The sequence below is a fragment of the Arvicanthis niloticus genome, chromosome 7 (assembly GCF_011762505.2).
Source record: "Arvicanthis niloticus isolate mArvNil1 chromosome 7, mArvNil1.pat.X, whole genome shotgun sequence".
Lineage (NCBI taxonomy): Eukaryota > Metazoa > Chordata > Mammalia > Rodentia > Muridae > Arvicanthis > Arvicanthis niloticus.
In genome coordinates this window covers 20,848,033-20,871,261 of record NC_047664.1, presented here as the reverse complement: position 1 = coordinate 20,871,261, position 23,229 = coordinate 20,848,033, and the positions used below count along the sequence as shown (strand labels likewise).

Below are 23,229 nucleotides of genomic sequence, written 5' to 3'. Positions count from 1 at the left end.
GTGTGTGAGAGAGAGAGAGAGAGAGAGAGAGAGAGAGAGAGAGAGAGAGAGAGAGAGAGAGAGAGAGAGAGAGAGAGAGAGCGAGCGCCAGAGCAGGAGCAATGCTAAAGAAGACGCCAGTGTTTTCTCTAAGTTTCCGGACTTGTTGAAGGAGCTTTCTTTGTTCGGACATCCAATATAGAAGAGCCTACTTTTACCGGTGGCATAGAAATTGCTACAATTCTCTTTCCTCCCTCTCAAATGCATATATCCACACAACCCCTCCCCCAACCGTAGCCCGCTCCGCTCCCTTTTATTTCAGTACCTACAGACTTGCTGGTTATGGTGGGACGAAGTTCTCCTACATAGGACTCGGAAAAAATCATCACGATGCATTTCCCCCCAGTGGTGTGGAACTAGAACATTTCCTGGACTGTTTCAGAGAGGCGATTCTTTCCAAAGGACAGTTTACACTCACTAAGAATGTGACTAATGACTTTGCAATTTGCATTCTGCGTGTTCAGAGCTCGTCTGGACCTATGTCAGCTCCAAACACAGTCCAGTGTCCTGGGCTGCGTTCCACATGGAAAGTCTTACGGATACACAAACTCCACTCAAGTATTCATTGCAAGGAAATAAATAGCAGCAGGGTTTAAGGTAAGAAAGTTTCTGCTTTTATTGAAAATTTATATATGACTCAGTATTGTAATAAATAAACATAACCATTTTCACAAAACACACAGCACTATGCTAGAGAAGAGGTAATGGGATATTTACTTGTAGTGCCAAGACAGACTTTTTTCAATACAGAATAAATATTAACAGCATTCTTGAGCCAATGTTGAGCCCCAACAAAAAGTAGGAACCAAGCAAGATGTAATAAATAATTATTCAGAGTAAAAGATGGCGCATTATTAGATGATGAACTGTCTTTGTAAACCGCTGCACATCAATTAGAGCCGGTCTCCCAGTTCACCTTTCAAACCTGGAGGTTTGTCTCGCTACCTTAAGGGGCCATCCTCTGAGGAGAGCAGAGAGGAACTTTATTATCTTTATGTGAAATGCAAACAACTGCAGAAAATCCCACTGGCAAATGGAACACAGCTTCGTCAATACACAGCATATGATCTAACTATGAGATTTAAGTAACAGTGTTACACATACGGCAGGATTGGAAAACCATTCATGACATTTCTTATTCCCCTTTGCCCCCCACCCACTGTCATTTCGCTATTACCAACGATACTACAACAAACATATTTCAAATTCTCATCCCATCCAAAGCAGAAGGGAAAGTGACCAGGGAGCCTCCCCACCCCCTCTGGACAGTTTCTTCAGCATCTTCATTACCAATCATTCACAAGGTGTCTGTGCAAATCTACTTCACAGGACTTCAAAAATGATTTCATGATTAACTCACAAAGAGTCTTTAAAGCTATCTGGAGCTCTGTATTATCTGGAGAAGAGGAAATTGGTGGGGAGGGGGCGTTCCAGAAGTACAATCCAGTTAAACAAAATGTTAAAAAGTTTTAAATCAACCAGTCTGTTTCTGGCCTGGGGACCTAAGACTGAGGAGCTGGGCGAGGTCTGGTCCAAGGCTACTGCAGAGCGCACTTCTCCTCCTTCTTGGCCATCTTGCCTTTGTTTTGCTCCAGAGTTCGCTCCAGATGCTCATCTTCTTCTTCGGCTCTGGATGGTAGACAAACAGGAAAGACAGAATTAGTTTTCCTCATGAAGGGGAGAGCCGCCCATCATAGTCCACACTATCTGGATCCCTAGCGGCAAGAGGGGCACAAAGGCACCGGCCCTCTCAGATCCCCGAAATGAACTTTCTATAAACTTCTTGTCCCCTTGCTCGGTGGCTTCCCTTAGACCACACCACACAGCCCCACTCACTGCTTCTCCTGGGCGTCCAGGTCCCTGACAAGGGCGTCTCGCTTGTCCACCAGGGCCACTAGTTCATCCAGCAGGAGCTGTTCCCGTCGCTTCTGGGCCTCGGTCTTCTGCCAGTCTGCATGGGGCGGGAAGCCAGTTACCACCCTTAGGGGCTCAGAGCACTCGCAACCTGCCCTCCCCTTCCCGCCTAATTCATTTTCCTAAAATCTCAGCAAACCTTCTTAACGGGACCGCTAGGTACTGTTTGCTGGGAGAAGTCTGACTGTGGGGGTGAGGGTTTCATGCCCTAAACCCTACTTTGTAAATACTTATTGGTGCTGCAGGTTAGGAGCCTGCTAGAAACCAGGTGTGAGTCAGTGGCCAGGCGGAAGGCAGGCACCTGAATTCAGGCAGAGTGGGGGAGGGGAGCTGAGTCCTGAAGAGGTTGGCCCAGGGCTTGGGGCTGGGGGAGTGGGTAAACGAGGAGGCGGGGAAGCAAAGAAGGCTGGTAAAATCCTTCTGAAAGGGCTGGGGAATCTGCCTGAGAACCTACTCTCCTCCCCGCCCCCACTCTCACCCCAAACAGCCCATTCTTCGCTAATTTCCTTCCCGCTCTATTTTAGCAGTTGGATGTATCTCACACTGGGCGCCATATGCTTCACAATAACTTTAAAAGTAGTGAATCGGCTAATTAGCATTTTTCTTTGAAGTAAAAAAATAAATGTGCTCTGCAGTATTACACTGCAGCTCTCGACAGCGTCTCAGCCAGTTTTCTTTTGGAGACATTTGCTGGGTGGTTTCAAATCGAAGCACTCTTGCAAAGGGGAAAAAAACCCCACATATTTCTTTTTCAAACTCCCATGTTAAAAGGTCGGAAAATGTGCTGGGCAGTGCTTTTTCTATGGGTGAGCGGCCATTTTTCTGCCAGTTTTAGTGCCCCGTGATATATATATAACCTAACCTTTTCAGCTTTGATAATTTCCTTAAGATGAGCAGCAGTTACACTTGATAAAACAGGACCACAATCTAACATTTAAAACACTTTTGAAACCAAAGCCAACTGCTCTCTGGCCAGACTGTAAGGGCTTGTAGCTGTCAATCAAGCCGCAGTCTGCCCCGCCTCCCTCATTAGGAAGGTAAACAATGAAAAGAAGAAGTAGATGATGGGGAGATAGCAGAACAAATGAGAACCTGGAGGGAAACAGGACACCAGCTTTAAGGATGTGTGGGGGGAGGCACCCTGGCCACTGACTCTTACAGCCCCCCTCCCCCAGCAAACACACTTTCCAAAAACCAGACAAGTGCAATCCTTCGGGTTCTCTCTTCTCTCTCCATTGCTCTGGGAAATCATGTTAAAACTCACATGGCTGGTGCTTATTCAGATAAACCTAACAATGCTTATGCTGGTTACCATGTGAATCTTCACAAACCACACAAGAATGTGCTGGTTCAAATCCCTCCCCCCTCCAAAGCGAAATTTATTCAAGACCGCAAACTGCTCAGCAGCTCTATGAAGGCAAATGGTGCCACACGGAATGCTATCTTGTATTTACGAATTAAAAATTAGATGCACCGTCATGCAGTAAAGGTTAGTGAAGCTGGAGACAGCTGAGCGGTAACTCAGTTTTATCACTGCTCCTTTTATAAACTCAGACACAAAAATACACACATTACACACACCATGCTAATGATCCACATTCCATACAAAACATTACAAACACGAAGATATTCAATGCCTGATTATGATTATGCCCTCATTTAAAGGGTAAAATATCCTACAGCATGGAAAGGAAGAAGGAAACTTTAACAATAAGAGAAGTGCAGAGAAGCCAAAACCTATGATGCTTTGCTCTCTGGACCCAAGTGACTAAGGACACAGGAATGTTGGAAATATTCTAATCTGTTCTTGTTCTTAAGTAGGTCTTACTCTCCAGAGCAAGTGAGGTAACAGGCTTTGTGACTGTAAGGATTCTTAAGATAGACAGTTTTAGTTTAATAGTCACTGTAGTTCTTGAAATATTAATTTAGAAAAGATTCTAAAAAATGAATGAATTTTGTAATTATTAAATTAGTAGTTTTAATGAATAAAAAATTCTGATTACAGGTATAAGATTTACAATTCTTTGCTTTAAGATATTTTGGTAATTTAACAACCAGAAAGCACATTTTCTCCATCATACAGAAAAATCTAAATTAAAAATTTAAACCGAGAAAAAAATAACAACAAATACATAATTCTTACTGAATCACTCCTCTGAACTTGACTACTTAAAAAGGCTTTATTTAATTATTTAAAATGCCAGGATTTCATTAACATTGGCAAATTAAAATTTAACAATATGTAATCCATGAAAAATTGAATATTTTTATGTCTCATTTTTCCTATCTCAATAACATCTCCCATAATTGAAAAAACATTTAAAACTGAAAAAAATTTAGGTAGCTTTTTTTAAAAAAAACATTTTTAGAGTCAAAGTTAACTGACATCAGAATTTAAAATACTGCAATAAAATTGGTGGATTTTTGCTGCTGTTAACTGTCATTACTGTAAATACCTATGTGTGATAAATAGATTTTATCTTAGCAAACCTACACTTTTGTTTCTCGTGGTAGGAAGGAATTATTTTATACTGCATATATATACTTATATATTAAAATTATATATAGCCGAACACCAATTGAGAAATTAGTAAACTATTTTGATCATTTAAAAAATATTACATTCTAAATTTATCAAGATTAACAAGTATGCTCAAGCTTAAATTTACGATCCTTTTAAATAGCTTCACCTGGATATGTCACATGTAGTTTATGAATTACCTCGATATAAACTCAAGGGGAGGACTGCTCAGCTGCTGCACCAGTCACAGCCAACTGGCTAGCTGAACTGACTTTAGCTTGGACAGACTACAGAGTGGGTTCTGATTAATTTAAAGATCCCAGTGTACTTTTGGTACAGAAGTCATATCTTCTCACAACAAATAGGATTACGTTTTGACGCAGCATTTGAGCCAAAGTGTTGAAATAAAAAGATTTTGTTTATGTCCATCTCAACTGGGTTGTTTGTTAATTTGAAAAAACCTCTTTTTCATATATCGGGCTAATTGTTCATGCTCTGATTCAGTTTATCTGCTGGAGTTGATAATTAATGGGAAAGGGGGGGGGGCAAGAAAAATACGTATAAACACTTGAACAGAAAGATCTAAAGTTCTGGTAGAAACCTTCAGACTTGCCACTGTAAATAAGCCTGGCACTTTGATGAAAATTAAGGCTAGTTTTGTAAAGCACACATTGGGAGATTGCAGTCAAGCCTTATCTTTAGTTCCAGTCAACTAGCAATCCTGAAAGAGTTTGCCTCATCATCAGAACAGGCCATTGATAGGATTCCACTGTGGAGCCTAATCAATCCATGGAAGACTGTGGCTGTGCTGTGTAACAAAGCTAAAATAGATTTACAAATGGGGTTTTAGGGGATAAGCTCCTCCACAGGATTACATATTGATTTTAAATATAAAAAGCTTATCATATAAACCATAACTACAAAAATAGTGAACTATGCATAAATCCCTTTAGAAGAGCACCCACTTCAAACTCTAAGCCAAGAATGAATCAAGATGTAGAATCTTAGAGAAGATCCATTTCTTGTGCAGAAAATGAACATGCCCCTCTCTAAAAAGCCCACCCCAATGTGTGCAGAAATGACTTTGTCTTTCCTGAGGGAGCACTAAATAATCTGGAACAACAACTACAAAAACTATAGAAAAGTATCAGCAAGGTGTTTGTTAGCTTGAGGGCGCCCTGCGGTTGACCTCAGGAGAGGGGCAACCACAAGGATGGCGCAGGGAGGAGGGAGGGTGATGCTGGGCTCTCAGAAGGAAGGGTGAACAATCGAGATTATTATTATTATTATATCATAATTGTTTGCTCTCCCACCATAAACAGTTCTTTCCGTGTGCTATGGCTATTGTTATTCCCTGCTGGCACATGCCCTGAGCACAAGTGACTTGGGAAGGTTTTGGTTTATAACTATAGCTAAGGAGAGCACACTGGGAGAAGACAGTGTATTTTTAAATAAAGGAAAACAACATAGGGCCATTGCTGTCTCTTCCCATGTTTTGCTCCAGGGTCTGAAAAGGCTGCTGAAGTTCACATGTGCATGCTGAGGGCAGCCCTATCCTACTGAGTCAGGCATCTCTCTAAGCGCCTCTGTCTGCAATCAACAGGCTGTTCTTTTCCTCAAGACTCCCCCTTTTCTCTTAATGGGAAACTGACACAGACTTGAAGCACAGTTTCATACAGAACAATGCAATTTAAAATGCTTGCGTGTTGGAGAGGAAAGGATGTGGAGGGGAGGAAAAGACTAATAGTTACATTTAAAGTTTCTTAAAATTGGCTTTCACTGCTCCTCTCTATGTGTAAGAACCTAAGGCAGAACAAATGGTAGACTCTAAGCCTACACATACAGATGGCCAATGAAACTGGGATATTTTCCATGTGTAAGGGTGTTATAAAATGCATATTTAGTAATAATACTGGTTTGGGGAATAAAAACAGTATATCATCTCTGCCCTAAAAGCCAATTATACTGTATAAAGCTGTATTTTAGGGACAATTTATCTTTCTATACAGAAGAAGATGGATATAAAAACAAATTAAGACTACTTTACATTGAGTGTAATGTATAATGAATATACTGTATAATGAGTTATATATTATATACAGATACATTATACATATATCCTACTTATATAGTAACTGCTGCATCTACTTTTCAACTATTTAGCTTTCTGGTCTCTTTTTAAAAAAATATACTATAACTAGAAAAATTATATCTAAAGGAAAAGTACCATTTCACGTACTTGTGCATTTTATTGCAGTGGCAAATTTCATAAACATTCTAAAATAATTTTGAAAAATTTAATAGTTATCAATGGTATTTGACACATTTAGCCATTTGAAGGCAATTAGCTAAGTGAAGCCTTTAAAAGCAAAGTAAATTGAGTTTTAAAATGAAGATATACAAATGTTATCAGTGATATTATCAAATGAGATTATAGATAGAAAAGTAATTAAAGTAAAGCTTCTACAACATACAAGGTCACTGAAAAATAGGCCTTATTTTAAAGCAATATATTGTGAAATATTTTAAGAATGTAAGTCTTCACTTGGCTTTCACTTACAAACTTAAATTTCTAGTTTCTGAACTAATTAGAATTGACTTATGGATCAGGTACCTTATCAGGTGAAAACGAAATTACCACGGACAGTCAATGGGTTAAGAGGTCAATATAGAACAGGAAAATCAATTTGCATTGATTAGACAAAAGATCTATTTTACAGAGCCCAAAGGATTAGCTTTTAAGCAAAAATCTTTGAACTATAAGGCATTTTTAACAAGAGATATAAGAAGAGCATTATAAAACACTTCAGAACTTAAAAAAATACAGTAAATGCTAAACCCGAGCTAGCTGATGGTCCCATACAACCTGAACTATGCATAGGATTGCTATACCATCCAATGACTTAGAAAAAGTGTGCAAGTATTTAATTTTCTCTTATACCAATCACTGCCCAAATATTGAAGAAGCATAACGGGCTGGGTGTGGTGGCTGACTCCTGGAATCCCAGCACTTGGGAAGCTGAGGCTGGGGGACTTCCATGAGATGGCAACCACGCTGGGCTACAATACTGAGTTCTAGGCTAGGCTGTAGGCCAATCTGGGATAAAGAGGGAGACCCTGCCTAAAAACAAAGCAAAGAAAAACAGAACAGAACAACAGTATCCTAATCATAAGTAATCAACACAATGAATCTTTATTGAAATTCCCCAATGGAAACAACTCTAAAATGCATATAAAAATGTAGCTAAAAATCAATTACCTCATACATTTTATGTTTTATGGAAATTTATTCTTACTGACGCAAAAGTTAAGTTCTGTTAATAGTAAACACAGTGATTAGCTACCTAAATTAACTCTATAAGTTAGTTTCTGGATACTGTTTTCTGTCTTTAAGGCACATATGCAATTTCTGTAGGTACAGAACAGAACTGACCTAGTTAAACCAAAACACTTTAAATCCCATTGACAGCTGGCACCTCACAGCCCTCACCAGGCTCTTACCTCAATGGCTAGCTAGCATGCCCAGCTCACCAGGCTCTTGCCTCAATGGCTAGCTAGCATGCCCAGCTCACCAGGCTCTTACCCCAATGGCTAGCATGGCCCAGCTCACCAGGCTCTTACCTCAATGGCTAGCTAGCATGCCCAGCTCACCAGGTTCTTACCCCAATGGCCAGCATGGCCCAGCTCACCAGGCTCTTACCTTCAATGGCTAGCATGGCCCGCAGCTCCCGGTTCAGCAGCTCATACCTTCGTTCTAAGTCATGTTCTTTTTCCCTAGGCAAGTGGTAAAAAGTTCATCAATATGCTAATTACTAAATCATTAAACCCTTAAAAAAACCTCCTGAGTTCACATTGATTTTAGGAGTCATAACTGACTTGCTATTTAACTTTAAGCCACTCTAAACAAATGATATACAGACCCCAAACCTCCCTCAGTTCAATGCTTAGTAGTGTTATTTTACTCCTTCCATTCAGAATGGCAAAGGGACACTTTTAAGGTAAGCAGTTGCACTCTTAAATGTTGCTTGTATTAAGTGCCAGGTATAAGGCTCTGTGGTAAATTGTTATAGTTCACAATACTCTTTTCCTGAAAACCTCACGTGAAACGAAGAAACACAAATGAGTGAACTCAGTGAAAAGTGAAAACACAGACAAGTCCAGGTTTTCATCAGGTTCAGGCAAGGAAAAAATGGTAAACTTAGGGTTTTACATCCAAATAAAGACATGGTAAGCTGGCCCACAATACTGGTATACTACAGGAACACCAGCTAATGAGTATATAGGGGTGAACATTAATCCCTCCAGTGAATTAAAGGCTCAGATACTTGTATATGGACTTGTCTCCATAAACTTTACTCACTATACTTAGAGTAAGGCCACCGCTAGGTAATTAATTTCTTATCCCAGAATTTATATTAACACCACCTATACATAATAAATGTACTTTGTCTTCAAAAGACTCTTATTTTTTAACTTAGACTTTTAAAAACAAACTTGAGTTTTACTTTTGGGGGGGGGGGGGTTTCCTCTAACCTCAAGTAAAAGCTAATCCTCTTCTGCACAAGGGATTTATTTCTCAAACAAGACTGGGAGCTGTTGAAAAGGTGCCGAGGGTCCCTGCCTTGAGCCTGACGACCTGAATTTGTTTTCCAGAACTCACAAATAAAGTGGAGAAAGAAAATTATCTCCACAGTTTGTCTTCTGGTCTCCATACTGCCACAGTAGTGTGCACTCATGTACATGCACACACACACACACACACACACACACACACACACACATACACACACACCACACCACACATACACACATGCACACACATATACACACACACATACAATAGTAAATAAAAATTTAAAAATACTTTATACTCAAAAATTGCTCCCTATTTCATGACTTTAAAAACCACATTTCCCCAGTGTCTATCAGTCCATCTGCAAATTCTTACTGCTCAGATGAATATTTTTATATACTGACTTTCTAAGGAAAGGGAAAAAATTAAGCTTAGTAAATATCAAACCCTAAAGAAGGCCCTGACAGAAGCCCAGACTGGCTAGTGGAAGGCTGGGTACTCACAGGAGGGAGAGCTGGTTCATCCTCCTTATTAAGGCGTTTTTCTTATTAACTAGCATGAACCATTCCTGCATCATAGCCTCCTCTTCTTCCGTGTTCCTTCCTGCAGATCACAAAGAGCAGTGTTATGTGACACCCTGCAAGCCAAAAACCAGTTCAGCACAACTTCATCACTTGGAAAATATTTAAGGTGCTCCAAACTGCTTACAAGACTCAGTTCCAGGCCTGAAACAGAGCAGTATTTAAAAACTCAGAAGCTGGTCTTCCAGAGCTGGTACGCATGCAGCCTGAGCTCTAGTCCTCTGAACCTACCTGTGGAACACACTAACACCAAGCACCTTAAACAGAAGGCTCACCTTCTAAACCCTCCCAGAGGCTGACTTGCTATTATGTTTCAGTGAGGAATGCAGAGTGCTGACAGGCATATGGTCTTGATTTAATAAAAAATATTATGAGCATTGTTCAGGCTAGCAGGGAGACCAGAGAAGCCCAGAGACGCTGTGAAAGTTTTTACTTTTAACAACCTCTTGTTTTCCTCCTGGAAAGTAAAATACCTTATGTGTGTGTACCACAAGGGCTCATTGACGCTAAAATATAAACTACTTACACTTCATTAAGTGTACTGTAAACAACAAGACTACAAGAAAGACACACAGCTCTCTGTGGAAAACATCATCACAGTGAAGAGAGTATTTTTTGAAATTTCATTAAAGAGACACTCTAACATCTGGCTTGTGAAGGAACTCCAGCCCAGAGGCACTTTACAGTCAGCTTTGCCTTTGCTCCCCACACAGGACTGCGGTTGTAGCACATACCCCTTGATCCCGGTCATATACAGCAACATGCAAGTTGCATGTGTAGTGAAGGAAAACACCTTTCAAATTATACCAGGTCAGATTTGCAATCCTTTCCCTTTTTTTTCTCTTCCAAGTTTTATCTATGGTTATTTTGTTGCTTTGCTAACCCATTACTTAATATTAACAGTTCAATTTCTGCACAACATTCATAGGATAAACTTAAAGGTCTAATTGAATATCCCTGAAAAGACTGTTCTGTACATTTTCTTAAGTGATAGTTCCATTTACAAATTGAAGACATTGAGTTTATTTAAACATTTCAAACAACACAGAGGTCTCACTGTCTTTAAAGAGTCTAATATTAGCACCTCAGTCTCCTCACTTCAGAACTTCCTTCAGAAGTAGGCCCTGTCCCAGACATGCCTTCTTCTCAGGCACAGACTGCCATGCCCGTTAAACACACACATACCCTCTGTCTACAGACAGACTTCTTTCCACTTTAGTGAGATGATATTATATAAATAACCTATTGTGTATTTTGTCATGTTGACTAAATATTTATTTTATAAATTATGGAAAATTTATGAGCTTCAGGATGCTGCCTGTCATCAGGAAGCACAGTGATGAGGTACTGGTCATTTCGAGTTGTTAGACCTCAACGTGTGACGGCCTAAGATACTCTTTCAGAGACTCAAAAAAAGTCTTTATTGTTTTACAGTACTTTTCATCTTTCCTTTAGGGTAGCTGGTTTTGTATTCAGTTTGGACCATGTGATGTCTTGACACTCGTCATGTGACACAGGCTGCGATAGGCACAAATCCCTGGGAAGCAACAAAAGAAGAAAGAGTAAAAAGAAAAAGCTGAGAAAAAGCTTGCAGTTTGGAAAAAGGCCAAATGTACCCCGGTGGAAGCGTTTTGATCAGTGAACTGACACATGTGTGCAATATTAATACGTGTAGATTTAAGATACCTCATTTTCTGATTAAAGATCCAATTCTTGTGTTCATAATTCAAGTGGCTTCTAAAGATACAGATATATGAAAACTTTGTTTTGAGTTTAACTTAACCTATAATTGAAGCTTTCAGGCAATACAAGAAGCGGCCAGCCTACTCTTACATTAACATCATTTTCCTCAATGGAACCCTGCTTCCTACGTTTAACAATATTGATGTGGAACTGTGTGATTTTCTTGTTAATGCATATCTATATTTCTAGGTAAGAATCAAAGATACCAATGTAATTGTTAGGAAATAAATAATAATAACCCCCCCATGTTTCAAAAGGAAATAAACCTAACAATATTTATAGATACATTTACACATCACTATACAGCTTACTTCTATTCACTGGAAAAAAAAAACCATTCTGTATCATTAGTCCTTATCTGAGGTAGTATACAGTGATAGAAATATACACTCTGCCTAATAAAAAAATTAAAGTTTCTTCTAACATATCAGTACACTATTGTTTATAGGGATTTAAAATTTTTTAAATTTAAAAGCTTTTAAAAGCCAGTAAGTTGAACCATTACAAATTAATCCTGACTTTAATAACTGGTTAAAGACCCCTTTAGCTTTATAAGCAACAAAAAATATTAAAGCCTCTGATCACAGTGAGCTTTTCTCATTTCTCCTCTAACCATTTGTTATTTAATCCAATACTAGTAATCCAATTTGTCCATCAGACTTTTAAAGGGCAGAATGCAACTTCCTCCGCTTAGACACTTTTCAAAGTACAATATATTTTTCAAATGAATGCTGGATGTTTCATTTTTCCCAACTGTTCCTAGCTCTAATGCACGAGGAAGAAAAGAACAAGATGAACATTGTTCATACTGATTAAGTAAGAGCTCATTAAAGAGCTGTCAGCGCGGTACTTTGAATATGCATGAAGCATATAATCAGATCTAGTACCGTCACTAGAGGAGAATACGGTAAGTACAAAGGATTGATTTAATTACTTAGAGTGGGCTGTGGTGGTGGAGCAGTCTTGTTAGTGCAGAAAGAAAGAGGTTGTATTCCGGCACCGCAATAGAAAAGGCAGTGTTAGCTTCTGCCACAATACCTAATCTCAGAATAAAGCACTTTACATTGTAGCTTAAAATGAAGACTGCCATTATAAAATGCCCATAAATCATTTACTCTTGTTTAACCTTACCTTGTAACCAACTCTTCTTTCAAAATTACTTTAAATTTATAATTACAACTACATTTTCATCACTGCAGAGCCAACGATGCCACTCCTGTAAATCCTAAATTCTCTTTAGTTTCAAAACCTGAAAAATGCAAGACAGATGACTGAAGGCTACCGTGGGGTAAGGTACGACTGGAAGAGCCGAGCTAAAGGCGCAGTGTACATTTGCTGAAATGGAATGCTCACCAATAAGGACAGCACAAAGAACAAAGAGTTTTCACATTAAATTATTATAACCTCTAGCAACAAGCATACATAGCTGTACAGTCTGTCTCCTTAAGGAGGTCTGTATTATCTTCCTGTAGGAATGAGGCAGCCTTTTGGATATCAAATGTCTTAACATCAGTTGTTTTTTTTTAATCAGTTACTGTAGCTGGAGTATGAGCTGCAAAAACACCAAATAACCAGGGACAAGAGCTGGCGAAATAATTGTGTGAGTGACACTTGGGAGCTGCTCAGTCCACGGAGCTGCCCGTGCAGGCCGGCAGCAGGAACGCTGTGAACGCTTAACAGTCAAGGATAGCAACCACTTTTATACTCCAACTCACAAAAGACTGAACATTAAGCTATGACTTCTTTCAGGAACTCATTCATCCAACAATTTATTTGTGGTTTTCATTTATTCTTTTCAGAAGCAGGGTTTTCAAGGTTTTAAAATAAAAAGGAGTAAGGTTCCAACTGAGACTCTCGACCTCATAGATGGTATGTGAGCATTCTCTTGCTGACCCACGCCCCAGCCCACACGGCTTGGAGACCTTAAAAGCATTAAGGTTGTGTAGCTGCCCTAACCATGAACAGGTAGGCATTTGGCAAAGTTAAGCAATGCCAAAGCTTTATTTATTTTAAGGGACACGGAACACATTTCACAAGCAGGAAGAAACATAGTGAGTTACTTTTCTAGAAACCATTCACAGACCAGATCACTGTCTACTTGGAAATCAATTAGGTGCTTCAGAGTAAGGACACTTGAATCTCGAGCTGCCTCTACAGATGGATAGCACCCTGCGAGCTTGCCCCTATTTTCTGGTTTGTGCTGGACAGTCTCTGTCTTAAAGCTCTCTTACAGTCCCATCATGGAAATGACTCAAAAGTGACTCTAGACATGGCAGAGGAATAATGTGAAGATGGACATAAATAGTTGAACAAAATTATAAATATATATACATATGTATACATACATATACATATATACACACATACACACATATAATTACATAAATTTTTGTGTATTTAGGAATGTCAAAATTTCTGGATGTATCGTTTCATAAAGATTCAACATTTGAAAATTATTACATTTAGTTGTGTGTGTTGTGTGTGTTGTGTGTGTGTGTGTGTGTGTGTGGTGTGTATGGAGGTGCACTCAGGTATCAGTTCTCTCCTTCCTCCATGTGGGCTCCAGGTTGAACTCCAGTTGTCAGGCTTGGTGGCAAGTGCCTTTCCTCGTTCAGCCATTTTCCTAGTTCAATTCTTTTTAATCTAAAACATTTTTCACACAAATTTTAATCATGGTTTTTCTCTCTCTCTTCTCAGAACCTACCCCCCAATTCCTTACCTGCCTAACTCTGTTCTCTCATTTTTAAAAAAAGATCATTTGGTTAAAACTTTGATGGCAATAGAACCAAACCACACCTTAAAGTTGTTCAGGAATCTACCCATTCACAAGCTTTACAGACGTCGTGTAAACAGTGCACTGCATTAGTATTTCCTTGCATTCACTTTGAGAATCTTGTGGATTAGACTAAACTGGGCCAGAGAGATGGCTCAGGCACTAAAGGTGAGCAGATGAGCCCAGACACCTGAGTTCCATCTCTGGGATGCACATGGCAGATGTACCCTCTGATATTTGCAACCTTGCCATAGCAAGCTCATATATACCCATGTTCACAAAACCCCAGACAAATAACACGAAGAAAATCTTACATTTGTTATAAAAGGTTATTTATAGCCCAATTCTTTTTTATCTTTTTTTTTTCCATACAAATTTTGGTCATATATTCCTTGTCCTCCTAAGCTGTTTGGAACCGCCCCTCCCCCACATCCTTACCCACCAAGTACAATGTATTATTATATATCCTGTGTGGTTCCTGTAGCCGGTTAAATCAGCCATCTTGAATGACAGTCACCTTGACTCTGTATCCACGATGGCCTTTATTCAATTCAGTTTTTACATTACTATTTTTTTAATTGAGCCCCTTGTCTATCTCTGATGGTTGAGCCTTTTAAACCTCTTTCCCTTTTGTAGTGGTTTTGACAGTGCCTTGTCACCGTGGACTTCATATGACAGAACGCGGAGACCTATGCAAAGCCCTCACTATAGCACACAGGACTGAAATGTAAGCCAAGCCATGCTAATGGCGCCAAGAGGGCCCTGGCAGTAGGCGTGGTGTGGAGCTAGGAGCTGGGGACACTTCCAGGAGGGCTCAGAGTCTGTCCCACAGGATGATCAGGGAGAGCTGAGCTTATGAGTCTATAGTCAGCATGCCACTGGTCGTAAGCAGAAAAGGTGAAAAAATGCAGGTAACAGTACAACACCACCTCTGTGCAACTGGAAAAAGTGTCATTGTCACCTACAGAAGACAGGCACAGCCACAGCCACAGCCACAGCCACAGCCACAGCCACAGGGAATGACCGGCCACTTACATCTAGTGAGTTCGGAAACTGCAAGAAGACAGAGATCCTGAGATACTGCTGACTATTAAAAGGTGGAAGAGATATTTTAAGACTGAAAATCACAAGTATTTAATAGAATACATCTAAAAGTTTCTTTACTGGTTATTTAAAGAAGGTAAAAATATGAAATCATAATTTGAAGTACAAACTGATGTAATATGAAGAAAAAAGTCTTCAACAAGAGAAATAAAATATAAAAGACAAAAGCTTCCTGGGAAAAACCCACTGGAAACTGGATTTTCAGCATTGAAGTATTTTTAAACTGTATTTTGTTTGTGTGGTCATGTGCACACCACAGTGCTCATATAGGTGTCAAAGGACGACTTGCTAGAGTAGGTTTTTTCTTTCCATCATTGGGTCCTGGAGACAGAACTTAAATCAGGCCTGGCAAGAGGCTCCTTCAACTGAGAAATCTTGCTAATCCTGTTTTTTTTTTTTTTTTTTTTTTCCATATTTAAAGCACATGCCTTGGGTATTTTCTGCTTTTGTTTTCTCTGTATGAAGCTCTGGCCAGTATGGAACTCACTACGTAAGGCGTGTTGGCCTTGGACACGGGCAGTCCTCTTGTCCCTGCCTGACAAGTGCTGGGAAACATGGAGTGTCCCCACCCTGAGCCTGGTGCTGGACCCCAGGGCCTCTCACATTCGAGGAAGCACTCTACCACTGAGCTACAACCGAGCCTAGGACTGGAAGTTTTTAAGTCTGCAAATATATGGCACTAGGAAGTCTTTGGCTCCCAGTTTAAAAGAAAAAAAAAAAAAAAAAAAAAAAAAAAAACAACAACAACAAACAAACCAAAAACCAAAAACCAACCAACCAAAAAACCAAAACCAAAAACCAAAAACAAACAAAAACCACAAAATGAGAGGGTTCAACCCCTCAGTGCAGTACCTAGCCAGGAACTCCCCATGCAGTAGCTGCTCTGATGAAGCCTGAGCTGAGCTGAGCTGATAACTAGCTAACAAGAGGACACATGCTTCCTGGGCTGCCTAAGAAAGCTAGCTCAACAATGAGCCTGGGAGCAGTCCAGGAAGAAGCGTTCTCTGCTTCCATTCCTGCCTCCAGGTTCCTGCCTTGGGTTCCTGCTTTGGATTCCCTCAACCATGGACTGTAACCTGTAAGTTGAAATAAACTCTTTGCTCACCAAGTGTTTTACCACAGCAATAAAAACCAAAGCAGGACACCAAACAAACAGTTTCTGGTAAAAAACACTTACTTTCTTTCTTCTTGGATGAGTTTGACTATGTTTTATTTAGTTATGTTTTTAACTCTGTGTTTGCGTGTGTACACACATGGATGTTCATGTGGTGGGGCACATGGATGCATGTTAAGGCTAGAGGTAGTAGTTGGGTGTCTTAATACTATGGCTCATTTTTTGAAAGGTTTAGTTTTTACAATATTTTTACTTTATGTGTGTGGGTGCTCTGCCTGCATATATATCTGTATATTATGTGTGTGCAGTACCCATGGAGGTCAGAAGAGGGCACCAGATTTACTGGGACGGGAGTTACACATCCTTGTGAGATGCCATGTGGGTGCTGGGACTCAAACCCCAGTCCTCCAGAAGACCAGCCAGTGCTCTAACCACTGAGCCATCCCTGAAGCTCAAGCAACTCTCCAGCTCTCCTCTTTACTTCTTCAGCCTCATCTGAACCTGGAGATCACACACACAGCTGGACTGGCCAGATGGTGGCCTCAGTGGTCTTGTTTACATCTCCTCATCTCCTTAGCCCCAAGTTAAACTTTCTAAATCAAATTTTTAAGTGAGCTCATTCGGCATTAGTTTCCTGTGCCCTGCTTAAGTGTGAAACAACACTTAACATAACTCCCTCCTGTGCGTCCTCTTTATCTCTATCCTCACAGTTATCTCTATCTCCATCCTCTTACGTTATGAGGACTGAAGGGAATTCTCCTGCTCTGTATTAGTCCTTAGTCACATACACCCTCATAACACACCCTCCAGCCACAGAAGCCTACACCATGCAAGGCAGTGCGGCCCATTCTCTGGAAGCTCAGTAACTTCTGAAGGTTTTCCACAACACACATACCTTGAAACAAATGCACTTCCTGCTGTTTCTCCATGGCATGATGGTAGCTGCTGGTTTAACACCATGACCTGCTCATCCAATGGTGCTTGGCCTTCTCAGTGTAGCTATTTATTCTTTTCAGTAGAACACACAAGTGAGTATCAGAGGTTTGAGAATAACAGTGTCAAAAAGACACTGCCATAGGTAGAGATAATAATAATGGAAGTGATTTTGATAATTAACTATCTAATAGGGTTTTAGAACAGTTAAACTTACAGCGAGCCTGTGGCGGAGCCAGGCCTCAGACCCAGCGAGCTTTATGAACCACCACTCCAAGTCACTCACTTCACGAGTACAGGCTCACAGGCAATCAGCTAACAATGACAGGCTCCTCATTTAGAATTGAGACCTTCAGAGCGACTCTCATAAACAACAACACACCCCCAAAACTACCTCTGAGGCTGGGGTGCAGGCCAGAACCAGTGCAGTGCACACACCTGAAGTCTCAGAAGTCAGAAGGCAGAGGCAAGTGGACCAGAAGATCAAGACAAGGCAGAAGATCCTGTCTATAAAACAGCCTGGCAGTAGACTCCAGCTCTGCTCTTTAACAGCTATGTGAACTCAGTGAGCTAGTTGTCTGGGCTTCTTTATCTTGAATGTGGAGAACACTGCACAACTTTAAGGGTTGGAGACATGGCTTAATGGGTAAACACCTGTATTTGAATACCCAGAACTCACACAAAGCAGAACATGGTAGCTCACATTTGTCATCTTGTGGTTGTACTGCAAGAAGGTAAGCAGAGACAGGAATCCTGGACTCAGAAGTGTGTGGACCAGCTAGCTTGGCATACACAGCATCAAGCAAAACCAGAAAGAACAAGGTGGAAGGTGAGGCTGACATGTGGCTGTCCTCTGACCTATGCACACACATGGTGGCGGCCATGTGCCTGCATTCTCACATACACTTATATACTTGCACATGCACACTACGTTATAGAATTCTGTGAATGTCTGACCTACAGTGTTATAAATTTTCTTGTCTCCTACATAGAGACCCACAGTCTTTACTCAAGCTTCAGAATCTTTCCTGGATTCCTAATATTAAATATAACAGAATAATTGATAATTATAGTTACTAACAGAAGGCATGATCATTTCTTTTGGTATATGAAAAGATTTTCTGACTCTCAATGCAAATATTAGCAAGACCTTGCCACATAAATAAGTATGCTAGGAACATGCTCTAAGCCTAGAGATGTTAGTGTTAACGTTTTTAGTTTTGTCCCACACATGCTAAGCAGGCACTCTACCTTGAGCAGGCATGGTGTTTCTTTACATAGATGGTTGTGAGACACCACGTGGGTGCTGAGAATTGAAAATGGATCCCCTGTAAGAGCAACAGTGCTCTTAACTGCTGAGCCATTTCTCTAGCCCAGAACATGGATTTTTTTTGTTTTGTTTTGTTTATTGAGGCAAGTTTTCTCTGTGTAGCCTTGGTTGTTCTGGAACTCACTCTATAGACCTGGCTGGGCTCGAACTCAAGAGATCCACCTGCTTCTGCCTCCTGAGTGCTGGGATTAAAGGTGTGCACTACCATGTCCAGCTGAACATTCAATTTTTAATGTCTTTATGCATGTATTTTCTGGATCTGTCTAAAAGAATCTTTCCTATCATTTTTTTTTCACGCTTCCCCACTCGTGAAAGTGCTACAAGTTCCCAATACATTCAGTTTTCTTCTTTGCTTGAAATTTAACTTCATTTCAAATTGATTTTATATTTATTTGTTGCATGGGCCCATGGCAACTTGCAGGAGGAGTTGGTTCTCTCCTACTGTGTGGGTTCTGGGAATTGAACTCAGATCCTCAGGCTTGGTAGCAAGTGCTTTTATTCACTCAGTCATGTCACTGTTTCTCTTTTCTTCAACTTCCTCCCTCTCTTCCTCTTCTTCCTCCTTCTCCTCTTCATCCTCCTCTTCATCCTCTTCTTCCTCTTCCCCCTCTTCTTCCTCTTTCTCCTCCTCTTCTTCTTCCTCCTCCTCCTCTTCTTCTTCCTTTTCCTCCTCCTCCTCTTCCTCCTCCTCTTCCTCCTCTTCCTCCTCCTCCTCTGTTGTTGGACAGGTCTTATATAATTCAGGCTGGCCTCAAGCTCACAATGTAGCCTGGGATTATCTAGGACGTCTGACTCTCTTTCCTCTACCTGTAAGTTTGAGGATCTTAGGAGGGAGTCACCATACTTGGTGTGTGTGGTGCTCAGGGTTCTATGTATGCTAGGTGAGCACAAAGAGAGCTACGTCCCAATCCTTTTTTCCATTTTAGACAGGGTCTGATATGTAGCAAAGGCTAATTTTAATTCTGGTCCTTTAACTCGGCCACACAGACTGGCATTACAGGTTCACACTGCACACCTGCAGTTCTTTTCCAAGGTTGTGCATGTTCTATTTAACAGGTTTAAAGGTCGTCTTGCTACCAGCAGTTTCTTTGCACAGAAATCCATGGAGAAATCATACTTCCAGAATCTCTAGACTTCCCAACAACGGGTATCCTTAAATCTCTTCTAGCCCTCGGGATAAAACTTTATCTTTTTAATCTGATGAATATCATGATGTTCCAAGAGTCCACTTTGGATTCTGGCCTAAATCTCACGAGGCCATCTCTAACATCCTGGCATGTGGCCTGATGCTGTTTCTTCACTGCTGCAGCCTCCTCAGAAAGGACCTGAGCCATTGTCCTCAGAGTTGGTTGGGTCTTTGTAGACTGTCACCATCAAGTACCATCAAGTTTGCAAAACAGCTACCTAGTTTACACTGATAACTTTCAGGATAATTCAAAAGCATTTGGGAAAGCCAATATATAGCTTGGCCATTCTTAGCATGTTTAAAGCCCTGGATTTGAACCCTACCAAAGTACCATACAAAACAAAACAACAACAACGGCAACAAACCAAACAGTTTAAGAAATACTTTAATAAAATTTATTATCTGAAACCAAGCTTTGTTGGCTTTATGGATATTTGGCAGTTTTTTCAAGAGCAGAATTCTACTTTTGAATTGTGATATTTAATACAATTTTACTGATTCTTAACCCTTTGCTCTGACGTAAAGCACGCACTTGAATGAGCCAAGTGTGAGGGTGTACACCTTTTTCTAAGTAAGTGAAAGTTGGAAGAGGAAGCGTGAGAACATGAATTTCAAGACATTCTAAGCAACATAGTAAGATGGCATTGTAAAAATAGAATAAAAGTAAAATAAAATAAGCACTTGATTTAAAATAAATGGTATTAGTTTTGGCTTTCTTTAATTTTATTCTTATGAGAAATTAGAATATTTGTGAGTAGTTTAATAATTCATTTCTCATCTGGAGACATAGCTCTGAGTTTGAGCCTCAGTAATGGGGTGTGTGTGTGTGTGTGTGTGTATAGTGATTTATTTCTCCAAAAAGTAGGCTTAAAATACAATTTTTTAAAAAAAATAATGCAAATAAGTCTATATAAATCCACATTACACAAACATCTTAATTTCGGGTGCTTAAAACTAAATTCATTAAATAGAAAGATTTATCAATCTAAATCTCTCTTGTTTTACATCTTTATCCTTCCTACAAAACTAGATCCTTCAATGAGTATGATCAGAAGCTGACCATCCAATACCACCTCTCACAAGGGGACCAGCTATTGGTAGGAGGAAGTGTCTTCCACAATTCTTAGCTTTGGCTATCAAGTGACACTTTTAATGCAGAGTGAATGGGTGTAGAAGTTGGTGTCATAGCTTTGGGAGGGGCAAAGGTGGAGACCATATACAACCAATCAGGCAACACAGTGGACACTCACAGGCGAGGTGCTGCTAACTCTCAGTACTGTCAACTTACAGATCACTCCCAACCAGGGCCAACATCTTAAAAACAAAAGGGAAACTTTATATATCCTTATTTTGATGGTGGATACTTAGGAAAGCAACATTATTCCTTCTTTTTTTTTTTTTCTTTTTTTTTTTCACTTTATTTGTGATGGGGTCTTGCTATGTCCCCCAGTTTGAACTATAATTTCTGACTTCAGGTGCTTGTGTCCTCAGTCTCTCCAGTTTCCAGGACAGTAGGCAACATGAGACTGACATGGCTTGGAAAATAACTGAGTGAATGTGTGTGTGTGTGTGTGTGTGTGTGTGTGTGTGTATGTGTGTATGTGTATTTATTTATATTTATTCCAAACTCTAGGCTATTGATTAATATTTATTTTTCTACAAATTTCTAGAAAAACAGACCTAAAAAAACACACATTAAAAATTAATTCGTAGATCGTCAGCCTGGCCCATACCTGCCCAAATGCTACAGCCTGTGTGTTTCCCAGGAGGTCCACAGTAACCAAGAACACAGGTAAGAATTTTGCCCAAAACCCCACAGCAGCTGGCACACCCACACAGCCCCGCTGACTCAGGACCTACCCCTTCCCACCCCACTCCCAGATCCACCTTTCTTTTCGTCCTACTTTCTTACCTGGGCCAGATCAGTGGCCTGATACCCACCCAAATGCTACAGCCTGCAAGTCTCCAAGGAGGTCCATAGTAACCAAAGGCAAAGGAGGTCCTCAGTAACCACGGGTACAGGAGATCTGCTCTAACAATTGACACAGGAGGCCTACACTAACCAGAGACAACACCGCCTGCCTCCAAGGAGACCAGCTCCAACTCAGGTCACAAAGCTGTACCTGCCTCCAAGGAGGCAAGCTCCAGTCAGAGACACCCAGGTCAGTTAACACCAGAAAGAACCAGGTGGCCAGAGGCAAGCACAAGATCATAAGTGACAGAACCTAATGCAATCTGGCATCACCAGCTCAACACAGCAAGCCCTGGCTACCCTAACATACACGGAAAGCAAGATAATGACCTAAAATCCCATCTCATAAAGATGATAGAGGCCTTTAAGGAGGATATAAAGAACTCCCTTAAAGAAATACAGAAAATCACAGGCAAACAGGGAGAAACCCATAAAGAGGAAATGAATAAATCCCTTAAAGAAATACAGGAAAACAAAATCAAACAGGTAAAAGAATTGAACAAAATGGTGCGAGAACTAAAAATGGAAATAGAAGCAATAAAGAAAACACAAAGGGAAGCAATCCTGGAGATGGACAACTTAGGAAGAGATCAGGCGGTACAGACTCAAGCATCACCCACAGAATACAAAAGACACAAGAGAGAATCTAAGTGTAGAAGATACCATAGAAAACATTGACACGACGGTCAAAGAAAATACAAAGTGTAAAAAGTTCCTAACCCAAAACATCCAGGAAGTTCAGGACATAATGAAAAAAAAAAATCAAACCTAAGAATAATAGGAATAGAAGAGGGTGAAGAATGCCAGCTCAAAGGGCCAGAAAACATCAACAATAAAATCAGAGAAAACTTCCCTAAACTAAAGAAAGAGATGGCCACAAATATACAAGAAGCCTACAGAACACCAAATAGATTGGACCAGAAAAGAAAATCATCTCATCACATAATCAAAACACTAAATGCACAGAACAAATAAAGAATATTAAAAGTTGTAAGGGGAAAAAGGCCAAGTAACATATAATGGTAGACCTATCAGAATTACATCAGATTTCTCAACAGAGACCACATGATCATTTCATTAGATGCTGAGAAAGCCTTCAACAAAATATAACACCCCTTCATGTTAAAAGTCCTGGAGAGATCAGGAACTCATGGCACATACCTAAATATAATAAAAGCAGTATATAGCAAACCAGCAGCCAACATCAAATTAAATGGAGAAATGAGAAGCAATCCCACTAAAATCCGAGACAAGGGTATCTATTCTCTCCTTATCTATTCAATACAGTACTAAGTTCTTGCCAGAGCAATTGGACAACAAAGGGATATCAAGGGGATAGAAAATGGAAAGGAAGTAATAAAGGTATCACTATTTGCAGATCTGTATGAAAAAAACTTCAAATCCCGAAAAAGGCAATTGAAGATCAATTGAATATGATGGAAGACC

General features: G+C 40.1%; 1 protein-coding gene across 11 annotated transcripts in view; it reads right to left on the bottom strand.

Moving 5' to 3' along the window:
- Nucleotides 1-630: 630 nt before the first annotated feature.
- Ehbp1 (EH domain binding protein 1) overlaps nucleotides 631-23,229 on the bottom strand; it is a 280,423-nt gene continuing 257,824 nt past the window's right edge. For 6 of the 11 annotated variants that reach the window (XM_076938043.1, XM_076938041.1, XM_034508576.2 and 3 more), the window contains 4 exons: nucleotides 9,551-9,650; nucleotides 8,175-8,248; nucleotides 1,876-1,990; nucleotides 631-1,668 (listed from right to left, as the gene is read on the bottom strand). In XM_076938043.1, the coding sequence (XP_076794158.1) occupies nucleotides 1,578-1,668; nucleotides 1,876-1,990; nucleotides 8,175-8,248; nucleotides 9,551-9,650 (380 nt within the window). In that variant the 3' untranslated portion in view covers nucleotides 631-1,577. The remainder of the gene's footprint in view (nucleotides 1,669-1,875; nucleotides 1,991-8,174; nucleotides 8,249-9,550; nucleotides 9,651-23,229) is intronic. The other 5 variants (XM_076938036.1, XM_076938037.1, XM_076938040.1 and 2 more) reach the window with 1 other exon arrangement.